Source organism: Phytophthora infestans, genomic scaffold (assembly GCF_000142945.1).
Source record: "Phytophthora infestans T30-4 supercont1.12 genomic scaffold, whole genome shotgun sequence".
NCBI lineage: Eukaryota > Oomycota > Peronosporomycetes > Peronosporales > Peronosporaceae > Phytophthora > Phytophthora infestans.
This window is the reverse complement of record NW_003303747.1, coordinates 951,396-965,087: the sequence shown is the minus strand read 5'-3', so window position 1 is coordinate 965,087 and position 13,692 is coordinate 951,396. Positions and strand designations below refer to the sequence as shown.

Below are 13,692 nucleotides of genomic sequence, written 5' to 3'. Positions count from 1 at the left end.
ATGGACCTGCTAAAGAATACGCTGAATTAATGAATTACGAGTTGCCACGTCGCCCCCCCCCCCCCTAGCTGTCCGATCGTGTTCCAAGATTATGCACTGGTCCGTCGACTGTTTTCGTTTTCGTCCGCTTTCAGTCCTGCACCGCTGCAGGCACAGTTACTACCACAAGTTACTCGAAATCGCTGTCGTCGGCATCGTCCTCCATGGCGAAACTCTCTTCCTCGTCGTTCTTGTCCTCGCCGTTGTCCTCATCGCTTGAGATTTCTTCGTACACGATGCGCTTTTGAGTGCGACGTTCACGCTGCGGACGAGGCGCCACTGGAGAAGGATCAGCGCCGTCCTCACTGGCTTCGTCTTCGCTTTCGTCCTCCAAAGGCGATTTCTTAGCCTTCTTCTTAGCAGGCGTGGCCTCTTTGGGTGGCGCTGCCTTCTTCGGGGCAGCCTTTCGTGCAGGCGCCTTGGCCTTGAGCTTCGCTGGTTTCTTTGCAGCATCATCTGACTCCATGGCAAACACGTCGTCCTCGTCGTCCTTGGCCTTGGGCTTCTCATCGTCAGAGCTCGCCAGATCAGTTGTTGCAGCTGGCTTGGTTGCGCGCTTTGCAGAGCTAGAGGTCGAGACAGCTGTCACCTTTTGCGGCGATACCTTAAACCTCCGAGCAAGCCGCTCCGCCAGCGAAAGCTCCTCGACTTCCTCTTCGCTTTCCTCCTTGGCGGCAGGTGGCTCCTTGGGCTTGAAGAACGACGTGATGTTACTTGACTTGGCGCCATTCGTCTTCTTCTCCTTCGCGCTGTTCGTCTTGGCTGTGCCGTTCGTCTTGCTCGCAGTAGGTTCTTTCTTGACTGGCCGCTTGACTTGAGTCTTCGGCTTTTTACGCGCCGCCTTCGAGCCTGCAACTTCGAAGTCCGAGTCGTCACCGTCGTCAGCGTCACTGTCGTTCTTTCGCTTCCTCTTCTTCGCTGGCTTCTTGCCCCTTCCTCCTTTCTTCTTGGGAGTGTGCGTCAGGATCCTCTCTCGCTCTGCTTCGGTCTCGACGAGCATTTTCTCGAGAGCATCCAAGTCTGTGAGCCACAGATCCTGCACTGTTCTGCCTTCCAAGACGCTGTACTCGTGTTCGCGCTCCTGGAGCTCCGCACGCAGCTTGTCGACGCGTTCCTTTGTCAAACTCCAGATCTTCATCGACAGCAAGTAGTCGTAGCCTCTGCTGACGTCTGCCACGTTGGGTTCCTCATCTTCAGACTCATTTGAGTCCTCATTGTCAGGCTTCTTCTTGGTCTTCGACACAATCTGATCGTAGCCTTCCGCCATCAACTCTTCCAGCAGCTCCTGCTTCTTGCGGTTGTTGACTACCAGCTTGCCTTCCACGACAGCGAGAACAAAGCGAGCCTTGTTCGACAGGAGCTTGATCTGGTCCTGCAGCTTCTGCAGCATCGCCTTCTTCCTGCGTCCGTAGTACTCGAGACGGATCCCGTAAAACTCGGCCATGATCTCCTTGGGGTTTTCGTACTTCTTGATGTGTCCGGCAGCGTCAAACAGGTGCATGTTGGAGGTAGAGAGGGATGATTCGAGCTTGAACTTCTTTACGATTCCGCCCGGGGCCTTCGTGACGTCACTCAGCGCCTTTGGTTCCATTGTGATCGTGAACAGCACCTTGACATCGGTGTGGTTTTCCTTAAAGTCCTTGATCGTACCCGCATCCAGAAGTCCCTCCAAAAACTGCTTGTACGTCTGCGTCCAGGACTTCACTGGGAGCTCCGAGACCACGAGCGTGCTGTCGTCCGTAACTTCGTACAGGCCCTGGACAATGTAGTTGCCCGTATCAGTTCCGCGCGAGTTCGCCTTCTCAACGATATGGCCGGTAAATCCACGGTACCACGGGGTAAGTGGAGCTATTTCCTCTCCGTTGATCATCTGACGCAGACCCTTGATGATGTCGAGCGGGTTGTAGTTGGGGACTGAGCTGGACCAACCCGTTCCGATACCGTCGCTGCCGTTCACGAGCACCATGGGGATAATGGGGATGTACCACTCCGGCTCGATCGACTGTCCGTCTTCACTTAGATACTTGAGGCAGTCGTTGTCCAGGGGATGGTAGATCAGTCGAGTAAGCTGCTCCAAGTTGGTGAAAATGTAACGAGCACTGGCTGCGTCCTTGCCGCCCATCAGACGCGTACCGAACTGACCGATCGGGGACAGAAGGTGGATGTTGTTGCTACCGACGAAGTCCTGCGCCATGTTCACGATACAACCCTGGAGACTCGCTTCTCCGTGGTGGTATGCAGAGTGCTCGGACACGTAACCAGCCAGCTGTGCCACCTTGAGCTCCGCCTGTGGTGTACAGAAAACCCAAGTACGTCAGAGCACTGCAGACATCTGACAACACTGGAAGCAACTCACCCGAAGATTACGCTTGAAGCAGCAGAACAAGACTTTACGCTGAGACGGCTTGAATCCGTCCATGACGCTAGGGATTGAGCGGATATTATCTGCCATGGAGAAAAGGATGAGCTCCTTGTTCACGAACCTGTCAAGAAAGCAGCACGCACAAAGCACACAGGTCAGCCCAATGACCTCAATAGACCCCACCCAGCGCGATAAGCGTACTCTGTGTAGCCCATCTCGTCCACGTCGTAGTCCACATAGGTGCCAGGCTCGTAGCCTCGAAGCCAATCCTTGCGGTCCTCAACACGCTTCTTGGAGAACGCCATGTCGATCACATCAGCGTCTCCATCTCCGTCGTACGTGAACCCAATCTGATGGGTCTGCAGGTCGGAGAAGTACTCTTTCGTTTCTGCGGCCGTGCTCGTACCGAGACCCTTATAGTACTTGATGACCCAGCCGCGTCCTTGGTTGGTTCTCTCCCGCCATGCCTCGTACTCTGGCATCGTGTAAAAGACCTCCTTTGTGCGGCCCTTAGTGCACTTAACGATCGGAGTGATGAACTCTTGCAGAAATCCGTCCACGACCAGCAGCGACGGCCAGAAGTGGTGGATGAGATTGATCACCAGGCCCTTGATGTGGCTACCATCGTGATCCTGATCGGCCATGATCATCAGATGCCCGTAGCGCAAGCCCTTGGTCGATTCGTACTTCTGTCCGTACTTGAGGCCGAGGATCTTGACCACATTTTGGATTTCTTCGTTCTTGAGGATCTGCGAGTGGCTGGCTTCGCGGACGTTGAGCATCTTTCCTCTCAGTGGGAAGACTCCGTAGTAGTCTCTGCCAACCACCGCAAGCCGCCCACAGCTACCGTCTTGGCGGAATCTCCCTCGGTCAGGATCAGCGTGCAGTCCTTGCTCTTCGCGGTGCCGGCGTGATTGGCATCGTCCAGTTTGGGGATACCCGTGAGACGCGACCGCTTGCCGCTGCTGCCACCCTTGCGTCGCAGCTCTGCGGTCTGCTTGAACGCAGCGAACGACAGAATCTTCTCCACCAGGCCGCTCTTTTCAAGTTGCTTGAGGAATTTGTCGCTGAGGTTGAACGTTGACCCAAAGCTGTTGGCTCGAGTGGTCAGCGTCTCCTTGGTCTGAACAGAGCAGCAGCCAAACACGTGTGAGCCAAATGACGCAGAACGAACGGTAAGACCACCATTACAATGACGCCAAGGGCCAAACCTGAGAGTCGAAGGCGGGGTTGTCGATCAGCGCGCTCACGTAGACGAACATGTGGTTCTTGATGTAGTTGGGCTTGACAGCCTCGCCCTTGTTCTTCTTCTTCAGCACGCTGACCAGTTTGGCCGTGATCTGGTCCACGATGTACGAGACATGCTGTCCGCCTTTTGTGGTACAGATGCCATTGACAAAACTCACTTGCTGGAAGCCATCCTCGCTCATCCCCACGCCAACCTGCCAGCGCTCGTCTGGCTTTTCAAAGATAACGCCGTTCTTGGTGACGTTCGACGGCTTGGCCCTGGCAGCCTTCGCCTTCTTGGCCTTGTCCTCGCTGTAGTCTTCGTCGTCGTCGTCCCCGTTCTCGTCCGGGTGCGCGTCCTCGTCGTCCTTGTCTTTGTCAGCTTCATATCCACGAGGTCCAGGGTACAGCGCCACATACTGCGGGAACGACTTGATGGGGATCTTGTCCCCATTCAGAAAGACATTCATCCCCTTCCCGGAGACGCCAGCGACGTCGTACACGCGTTTCTTGAAGAGCGAGACGATGTCGTCGTTGAGGAAGTCGAGTTTGAAGCGCTCCAGGTCAGGCTTGAACGAGATGCACGTAAAGTCCTTCTGCGCCCACTTGGTGATGGACGGCGGGTTCTTCTTGCTCATGTTGCTCTCGAACACCTGCTTGTACTTCTGCTTTGTGCTCGAGTCTGCAGTCTCGACGACGAACTCGTTGGAGAAAATATTGGCGAGTTTGGCGCCGTAGCCGTTGCGTCCACCGGTGGTTTTCTTCTTCTTGTCGTCAAAGTTGCTGCCCGTGAGTAAGTGGCCGAAGATCAGCTCCGGGACGTAGACCTTGTGCTCCTTATGCAGCACAATGGGGATGCCTTTGCCATTGTTCCACACCGAGATCTCGTTCTTCTCCACGTCGATTGTCACCTTCAGTGTGTTCATCGACTTGTCGCGCTGCTTGTTGTCGCACGCGTTGACGATGATCTCGTCAAAGATCTTGTACAGTCCAGGCACGTAGTTGATCTTCTTCAGGACCATCCGCTGCTTCTCGTCGTCAAACACCCACATGCTCTGCTCCACGTGCTCGATGGAGCCTACGTACGTGTCAGGACGCAGCAGAATGTGCTCCAGTTGGGTCTTCTTCTGGTAAATCTGCTCGATACTCTGCTTGGGGGTGCCCTTGCCCTCCTCTGCGTTGGCGGCGGGCGTGGCTTCATCTCCGCTGCCGTCCACGTCGTAAGCAGAGCCCTCGCTCGCGTCATCCGAGGCGTCGCTGTCCCACGTGTCGCTCTTCTTTTTCTTCTTGGCAGGCGCCTTGGCTTTCGTGGTCTGCGTCTTCCTGGCCGTGGCTTTACCCGCTGCTCCTGTGGTCTTCTTCTTGCGGGGAGCGGCCGGTTTTTTCTTTGGTTTACTGGGCGTCATCATCACAACCTAAGCAGAAAAGTAAAGGGGAAAAAATATAGTGCGTCATTTCGGATATCAGGGAGTTGTGAGGGTTGTAGAGGGTGGACGTGAATGAGAGAGACATGTGAGCGAAGAAGAGAAGAAGACGTACATCGTCTTCCGAGTCGCTCATGGCTGCGGTGTCGTGGTGATGCGCTGGAGGCGGACAGAGGCGGCCTCTGCTTGCTGCTGGGCGTGCTGGTTGCCGAGTGACGTCAGGCAACTGAAAGGCGGCAGGATAAAACCTCGGCGGATTTTGAATTCAAATTGAATTGACAGAAGTTGCAGTCATCTGGCGACGCTCAAGGGAAATGAGAGACCTTTTTATTTAAAATTTGTGAGAGTGTTTTTTAAGTTCCCGCTTTTGGTGTCATAAAACGGAAAGAGATTCGCTGCTTACCACCGAGGTTTTTCAAATGAAAGATGAGCCAGACGTAGCCATTTCAAATTCTAATGGCTTCTGTTGTTCGTCTTTGCGTTTTGACGCCTGCCGCTCATCAGAGAGCAGCAGAGAAGAGCAGCCTCGCCAGACACCGCAGTCCTGTCGCCCGGCACTTACGTGTTTACGTTACTTCCTGATTAGTTTCCTAAAGTTGACATTTAAGTGTATTTACATTTAAATGGCTCCTACTCTTAGAAGCGATCGACACATGGAGAACAATCCCCCCGTGACGAACCCGGAGGTCAGAACTCGCAAGTCTTCAGCTCCTCTTGTTTATCGCCCAGAGGCAAGTTGCCTTCTCAATTGTATCATCGACTGGAGACTAGGCAGAAGGGCATCAAACATTTAACAGGGAATTTCTCATCCAGGAGCGATGAAAGATCCGTAGACTCAGGCGTACAACAGCGGTCGGTTGATGACGAATATGTTCGTGTCAATCTTGTCGGTACAGAGGTCACAGAACAGAGAGCCTACCAGAAATAAGAGTAGCAGTGGTGCCGTGCAAGTCTTCTCTTTGATGCAATGCAAAAATGTTGAACTGGTGGCCTTTCATGATACAGAGCGTAGTGAAATCGTCCTTCAACCAGTCGTGGCAAACTCGTTGGTTGATCGGAGATACAATACATCAGCCTACAAACCTCCTGGTAAGATTAACAGCCAAACCCCTTTTTGCACCGAGTCAGCAGTTTACCGACCACCTCCCATAATGTCGGCGAGTTCATCGGGCTCGTACATAATGACGCTGTCCAGTGCAGCAAAAGCATTTAAAGGCTCGCGCTGCCTCAACGGGAATCGCTCAATATACGACGGACCCGTAGATTCGAGCTGATAGTCGTCTGCACGGATCTTGACTGACGATCCAACGTTATTCGGGTGCTTCTCCCATGCCAAGCTCTGTGCAGTCTCGCGCGCTGTCCACTCCCGAAGCGTGTCAGCCACGTTTCCGTCTAGAACCTTTTGCACGTCGCACGGGAAGAACTGGGACTGGTTGTAGCATGGCGACATGTGCGGCTGCAGTCCTTGTGGTCCAAATTGAGCTTGCTGCTGATACTGCAGTTGGATCGACACTTGCTGGTCGAACTCTTTGATGTACGCGTCCAGTTCCTTCTGAGGTTGGCATTGCGCTGCATCCCGTGCAAACGTTTGATACTGGTCCACCACGTCGGATGCGTACGGGGACGTCGTGCGGCACGGCAAACAGCCCCCTGTCTCAACGTCGGCAGTAGATTCATCCAGTCCAGCGACGTGAAAGCACTGCGAGCCATAAGTGAATAACGGTGGTGCTGACGGACGTCCTTCCCAGTGACGTCCATTCCAGTATGAGGCCCGATCTCGCAGCATCACAGGGGACAAGAGCTCGCGGAACGGTTTGATCTCATCACCAAGCACAGCTTCGTCAGCAGAGTCTGCGAATCCAAAGAGGTCTTCACTGAAGGCAAAGAAGCTGAGAAGTGCCTCACGTCCTTCAAAGTTCCCCTCCACTTCTCGAAGCAAACCTCGAGTATTGAGGTAGTCGTCAGCAAGAGCGCTGATAGCTACGTACTTGGCACGTCGTCGTTCCACCACATGCAGCGGACCCGTCAATCGGTCAGGACCCGTGGCGTGAATGGCGTTGTCCACCTTGAGCTTATTGCGGGCATCATCGACGAGACTTGTCGTTGAGCTGAACCACGCTGCGTAGTCGGCCTTCGTGGTGCTGTTGATGGTGGAGTTTTGCAATGCTTGTAGTACTGCTGGATTGGCCAGAGCTGTACCGAGGTCCTTGACCATGAGACTGATTTCGAACTCCGAGAGTGCATCGGAGCTATCAAAATCATACATCTTGAAGATAAAGTCGGGTGTTTGGAGTAGCAAGGCGCGGAATCTATCGTAGTACACGCGGCCATCGAATGACGGATCAAGCACGAAGATGGCTGCATCCAACCTCGGCATTTGACGATACCATAGTGAGCGTGCTAGTTCGTTCTCGTCCAGGTAGCCATTCTTGTCCAGATCAAAGCGGTCGAAGAGCAGATTCGGATCAACTCCCAACCACTTCTCGAACTCCTTGAACGTGATCATTCCGTCCCTATCAGCGTCCAGAATGTCAACTTGTTTCCATTTCATGGCATCAAAGTCGACAAGTAAATCACCAACCAGTTCAGCCGTGAGCTTCTTAGTCGCCTTCTGGTTCTCCAGCTGCGCGATCTCGTAGGAGGTTATTTTCCCGTCGCTGTTTCGATCGATCTCAGCGAGGTCAAAGGACGAATACTTGTTCTTGAAGGCGAGACTTACAGGAACACCCAATGTACCCAAAAGCTCATCCAGAATCTCGGTATCGTTGGTTGGAATTGCGTTATGAGTGAGCTCTTCCTCGTTAGGATACGTGAACGCGATCGTCGGGTCCTGCTCGATTTCATGACGTCGACGTGCTCCGGCAAAGCGCTTGAAGATAAACAGAGTGATGTTCGTACTAAGCGCATCAAAGTAGTTGCCTCGCCACGTTTTAAGGTTCTGAACTTGAAATCCCCACGAGGTGTATGCACGTACAGACGAAGGAGTAAAAGCACTGTTGGCATCGTCGTTTGGGTCTTTGTACCTCGTTCCCACCACTGCAGATGTAGTGGTAGAATTGCCAGATTGGGTCTGCGCCTGACCCAGAATGGTCTTCTTTTTCATTCCAGCGGGGCAAATATCTTCGGGGCGTTGCGGGACGTCCACCACAGAGACACAATCACTCGCGTTCGTGAGAGAGCAGCATATTACTTGCCACGGAGTGTCCTCCAACCTCCACCGCTGTAGATAAATATCAGTTGGATCGTCGTACCCCATGTGGTGGAATGCTCGGTGGTAGCTCAGTCCGAAGTCTGTCACAGTTCTTCCGGTTTTGCTATCGTTTAGCTTCTGTACACTCTGCCAAAGGGGGTCCATCACAGGACGAGGCAGCCAGTACTCGACAGTCTTGTAGTACGTCCGAACGAGGTATGCGGCGTCTTGTTTGTTGGCTGTTGGTATGATCGCTACTGTCTGGTCGTGCGTCTCGTTGATGCTCTGTCCTCCTGGAGCTTCTGATGGTGCTGCGTCTGGATACAAACTACGGAGAAATGTGAAAGGACCGTTGGGATATTCACTACTCGCGACCCCATTTAGCCCCATTGTGTTGGCTGTGGATGCTGCTGCACCATCGACATGCATCCACATCACGAATCGTTTCGTGTGTCGATTGAAAATCACCTTCGGGCGATCAGCAACTAAGCCACCGCTTTCTTCTAGCCGGTCTCCAAACGGATCACTTAGGTTCGAGAAATGGAGCATGAGACCTTCGTTACGCCACTCATTGTAGTCGACACTTGAACACGCTCCGATGCCCCCACGACCTGTACTAGCATCAAACACCTCAGAGTACCAATACACACTTGGATGCGGAGGGATGTCAGGCTCTGGGGTTGCTTCGTTGGCACTTGTAGCACCAACACTAGCTTCCCAATCGATCCCAGTTTCCAGTGGCTCCACGATCGTCCTATCAAGCGGAAGGTTCTCGATTGTCAGCAATTCAGCGTACGAGACGACTTCATCGTCCTCGTTACCCGCTGACATTTCCGCTTGCTGTTTCTCGAATTTGCTTTGATCCGGGCTCTCCTCCTCCAGTTCTCGAATGTCGTTGAAAAATGCTCGGTGTGGTGCACCGTCGAATGGAATGAGGCCGCCATTGTCGTGGGTGTATACTTCTTGTCTCGACAGGTGGCTTTCGTGATGAACCATGGAGTGATACGTTGTTGCTGACGGCTTCTGGAATGCCTCTGCCCATAGTTTACGCCACGAACGTCTCGCTGTGAGAGCTGCGCCATCGTTCTCTCCAGCTGCCGTATCCCCGACTTGACCGACCCAAGGACAGGAGAAGTCCAACAAATAGTCATTTCCCACGTAAATCTCGTCCCACCACGTCGACATGGCATGGAAATTGTTCAGACTCAGAGCAGCTACATTCTCACCGTGAAATTTCGCTCTCTTCACCTTCAACACGTCGTTCAGACGGATAGAGTACGTGTGAGCCAGCCAGTCGAGTGCCACATCCAGTTTGTACCAACGATCGGTTTGCACTTTGTCCTGGAAAATCTGTCGTGGCCATGGAAACGTGTTGGCTTCGTGTGTGAAACTTCCATCCACCAGCGCGACTGAGATCATCATCTCGTCCTTCGTTTCAAGAGCTCCATTACTGTGGATCCCAAAGATGGCTCCACGGTTTGAATCAAGTGTGCCACGCTCGAGATTGCCGACGCGAACGAAGTACGAGATGCGAGTAGGTTGACTGGGCTTTACAAATACAAAGCGCGGTCCATTTCGAGATATTTGGTGCATTTCTGCTGATAGATACCACGATCCACTGGCGTAGCGTTCACTGCCATGCACGAGAAGAGATTTGGCCGTCCCAGCAGCTCCCATAGAAGCATCAACACGCATTGCTAACTCACTACGAACTCTAACGTAAGCAGAGCCATGCCCGCCCCTTCTAGTCGTGGTAGCGGAGGCCCCGCCACTCACTTGGACGCTTCCCTCTCCCCAGGGCGAATAAGTTTGTGCGTAGATGGCAATTCGTCCCCCACTACCTCCACCTCCACCCCCACTATGACCAGCCGTAAGCTCGTTGCCTCCATGCCCTCCGATAGCTTCCAGCATTCCATGATTCGACACAGTAGAGCCACTTACCAACAATACTGACCCTCCAGAGCCCCCACCGCCTGGTGTGAAGCCAGCGCCTCCGTTCCCGCCGTTCGCAGAGATGATCGCATTGGGGCCGATAAGGACATCGTTGATCGCTGAGAGCATAATGGCACCAGCACCAGCGCCACCTTGAGTTGGCTGAACTACCGGGTAAACATCAAAAGGTTCCTGTCCGCCCCCGGCTCCTCCACTTCCTCCTAACAGATCAGTTACTAGCTCATCCGCGTAAGGTGGTGCCACCCAAGGAGATTCAGCATATCCAAAGCCCCCTGGACCCGCAAATGAAGCTCCAGCGCCACCAAACGCGAGTGAAAAGCACTGAGAGTCGACGATCTCAGCCACGGTGTCTAGTCCTTTCAGCTCTGAGTAATCCACCGTCAAGGCAGCGGGAGACGCGACCTCCATCATGGAGCTAGACGTCGGACTCATCGATACCCCGTTCCCTTCTCGCGTCCAGAACTGTAATTTCCACACGAATCCTCCAGCAGCTCCACGACCAGCACGGCAACGCTTGGCAGCATAATTCTTCGTGCTATCTGAGACCTCGACAAGGTCATCTTCGGGCACCTGCCACTCTGACGCTCTGTACAGACCTTGATCGAGATTTGGATCAACCGCAGTAATCGACGAGCTAGCAGTTTGACCAGCAAGTGTCGACCCTTGCACGCATTGGCCGTTTGCATCCGTACGCGTCACACGAGCGTCAATTAGCGCAGGCAGATCTTCCAGTAGAGCTAATCGAAGATCTTCAGCTGCGACATCATGAGCCAGAGGACGACTTTGTCTATCGAGAAAGCTCAGTCGGAAAGACCCTGAGAGCTCGTTGCCACTGACAATCGTTCGTGTGACCACTTTCGACTCCAAACCGGAGAGGAAACTGTGAGCCCCAAGCTGGGGGACGTTTCCTACAGCTGACAAGAACGTCACTCTCCACAATCGACCAACTTCAGGAAGCTGCTCGAGTGTATCGTCTCTCTGGACATTAAGCTCCCCTATGTCGGGGAACGCCGTTTCAAGTCGACGTCGGACATCCAATGCAGTCGCATCATACGAGATCGTTCCTGTCACTAACCCAGCACTTTTAGCGCTTGGATAGCGCAGTACAAAGTGTCCTTGGATCGTTTGTCCAAGCGCAGCTGACGTCTCGATTTCCTGCACTTCAGGCACGTGTTTGCCCCACGTCGACAGCGTCTTGACGTAAACTCGGACGCTCGAACTCCCGGGTCCATTCTGATTGTTATTCACACCGGGAAAGCTCGTACCAGAGCCAATAAAGCCACCTCCAGGGAACCCACCAAGCGTGCCCGGTCGAACACGCAGCTGAGTGTCCACGATGAAGCTGCTTCGACTCAGAATTGCAATTGCTCGACTGCCTTGGAAACTTACACGAACACCGGCACCAAGATACACAGTCATGAAGTTGAACACCGCGACTGAAGTGCCTCCAAGCCGCGTGGTTGTCACGACTCCATCCAGTTGGACGTCGCCGCGCAGTTCAGCTCGATCTGTGTCAAACACCAAATAACCCGAGGCGAGTTCCAACGACCCGATCACAGGAAATGTGAAGGTGTCCCACCCGATCCACGCACTCGGCTCCAGCCTAGTATCATCCTTGCTGATGCTAAAGTTCCCGAATCTCCAGAGGTGCGTCCCCGACTTCCAATCCTCAAAGTCGTTCATGAGAGGAATTTGCTCTCGGTTCCCACCTTCGAACTCTCTCGTGTAGCTCTCCAACTCGGCAGCTTTGATGTTGTAGTCTTCGTCTCCTCGAGCACAACGGTGGGTCGCTTTGCAGCGCTCGTAGTTTTGACACACATTACTTGAAGAGCCTTCATTACAGCGGGTTGAAAGGTACCAGTCATCTGCTAGCGACACAGCGTCGATCCATTTTGCCGTGAGGTTCCAGACGACGAGCACCCAGACAAAAGTTCGTTTTATCGCCGCCATCATCAGCCCTTGTCGACCCTTAGAAAAAGTGGTTTATATTTATTTTAAATGGGTATTCAGGTGCTAAATTGGCATGATGAGGCTACTGTATCTTGCATTGCAATTACTGCATATGACAGCAGCTGAAGAATGATGAATCTCGAAGCGGAAGTTGGCCCAGAAGGATCGATTGGATGCGACAAAGATCCTTATATTACCATTATAACTCGTTTGACAGGTCGAGAAGAAGTAGAGAGAAGAAGAAGACGTTGCTTGTAGGCGTCAAAAGACGAAGTGAGCTTTCCACAATCCTTGGGGGTCAAACGAACAAATACATTAATGAGAGCTTATGCAATGACCATCAGCTCGATCCGAAAAGGGACGAGGAGAGGCGGGTATTTCTTGACTGCTTGCTGCTTGTTCTCCAAATACGAAGTGAGAGAGCTCGCCACCAACAAGCAGGAGCAGTGTATACCGGTACCATTTCGGTATACCGGTACTAAAAAAGCTGGTGTGGAAAACACAATTCCCTTGCTTCGCTCTGCTTCGCTATGGAATACACCTTTCCACAATCCTTGGGGGTCAAACGAACAAATACATTAATGAGAGCTTATGCAATGACCATCAGCTCGATCCGAAAAGGGACGAGGAGAGCGGTGCCCCCTTAAGTGGTCATGCATAGAGGCTCCACTAATGTAGCGTCGAATCCCCCGGTGGGCCTGCCACCATGTTCGCTGAAAGCGTGGTGACGGACTCCTTGCAGATCCTGGTGTAGGTCTTGTACGCGTCGGAAACCCAGCGGCCGTGGAACTGGATTGTAAGTGCATCCGTGCCAGATCGGTACATGTGCGTGGCTCCCCCGGCGCGTAGAGAATGAGAGCTGAACCGGCGGGGATCTTCGCCAGTGCGAGCGGCAGCGCCTTTGATGGCTTCGGACACATCTTCGGTCGATACGCAGGCTGGTTGTCCCGAGCGTGAGATGTACACGGCGGCTGGGATGCTTGCAGGGAGATTCCTCCTTGCTTGATGGAGGAGGAGGGCTCCGAACACGGGGCACAGAAACTGGTGACCAGAGCGAGTTAGCATCCTAGTCGTTGGAGCCCCACCTTGATTGGTCTTGGACCCGATCAGGTGAATCCAAACAGCCTGAGCCTGTGACGGACACTGAGTCGGCTGCCCAGCGGTATCCACAGCCACGATGTCTTGCGCTCGTAGAGCGAACCACTTAAAGGATCCACCTTGGATGGCTACGATCTCTGATCGTCTCAGAAGAAAGAAGAATACCAAGCACACTACCCCCCACAGGGCTTGGCCACGGGGATGTTCCATGGCCAGGCCTCGAAAGCATGCTTCTAAGAGGTGGATTGACACGGGTGCCTTGCGGCGTCGGGGCGTGTCGAGACGGCTAATTTCTTTGAGAAGCATGCGGATGTGCGGGTGTTCAATCGGGAACTCACATCCGGAGGCGGCGAAGAAATGGCGAACGCCATGGAGCACCGCTATGATGGAGGCGCTACGGATGGGACCGCCGGATCCAAAGCCAAACTGAAATCCATGTAAAACGAAAT

At 53.4% G+C, this 13,692-nt stretch overlaps 2 protein-coding genes across 2 annotated transcripts; both read right to left on the bottom strand.

Moving 5' to 3' along the window:
* Nucleotide 1: 1 nt before the first annotated feature.
* On the bottom strand, nt 2–5,188 carry PITG_07874 (DNA topoisomerase 2; the record flags this gene model as incomplete). The annotated part of the gene is made up of 7 exons (XM_002904042.1): nt 2–2,326; nt 2,396–2,522; nt 2,603–3,150; nt 3,249–3,524; nt 3,613–3,765; nt 3,808–5,043; nt 5,168–5,188. 7 exons carry the CDS (start codon nt 5,186–5,188, stop codon nt 170–172), a joined length of 4,518 nt encoding a protein of 1,505 aa, XP_002904088.1.
* A 996-nt stretch (nt 5,189–6,184) lies between these two features.
* Nucleotides 6,185–12,086, bottom strand: PITG_07873 (carbohydrate-binding protein, putative; the record flags this gene model as incomplete). Its single annotated transcript, XM_002904041.1, has 2 exons — nt 6,185–12,027; nt 12,074–12,086. 2 exons carry the CDS (start codon nt 12,084–12,086, stop codon nt 6,185–6,187), a joined length of 5,856 nt encoding a protein of 1,951 aa, XP_002904087.1.
* Nucleotides 12,087–13,692: the final 1,606 nt, after the last annotated feature.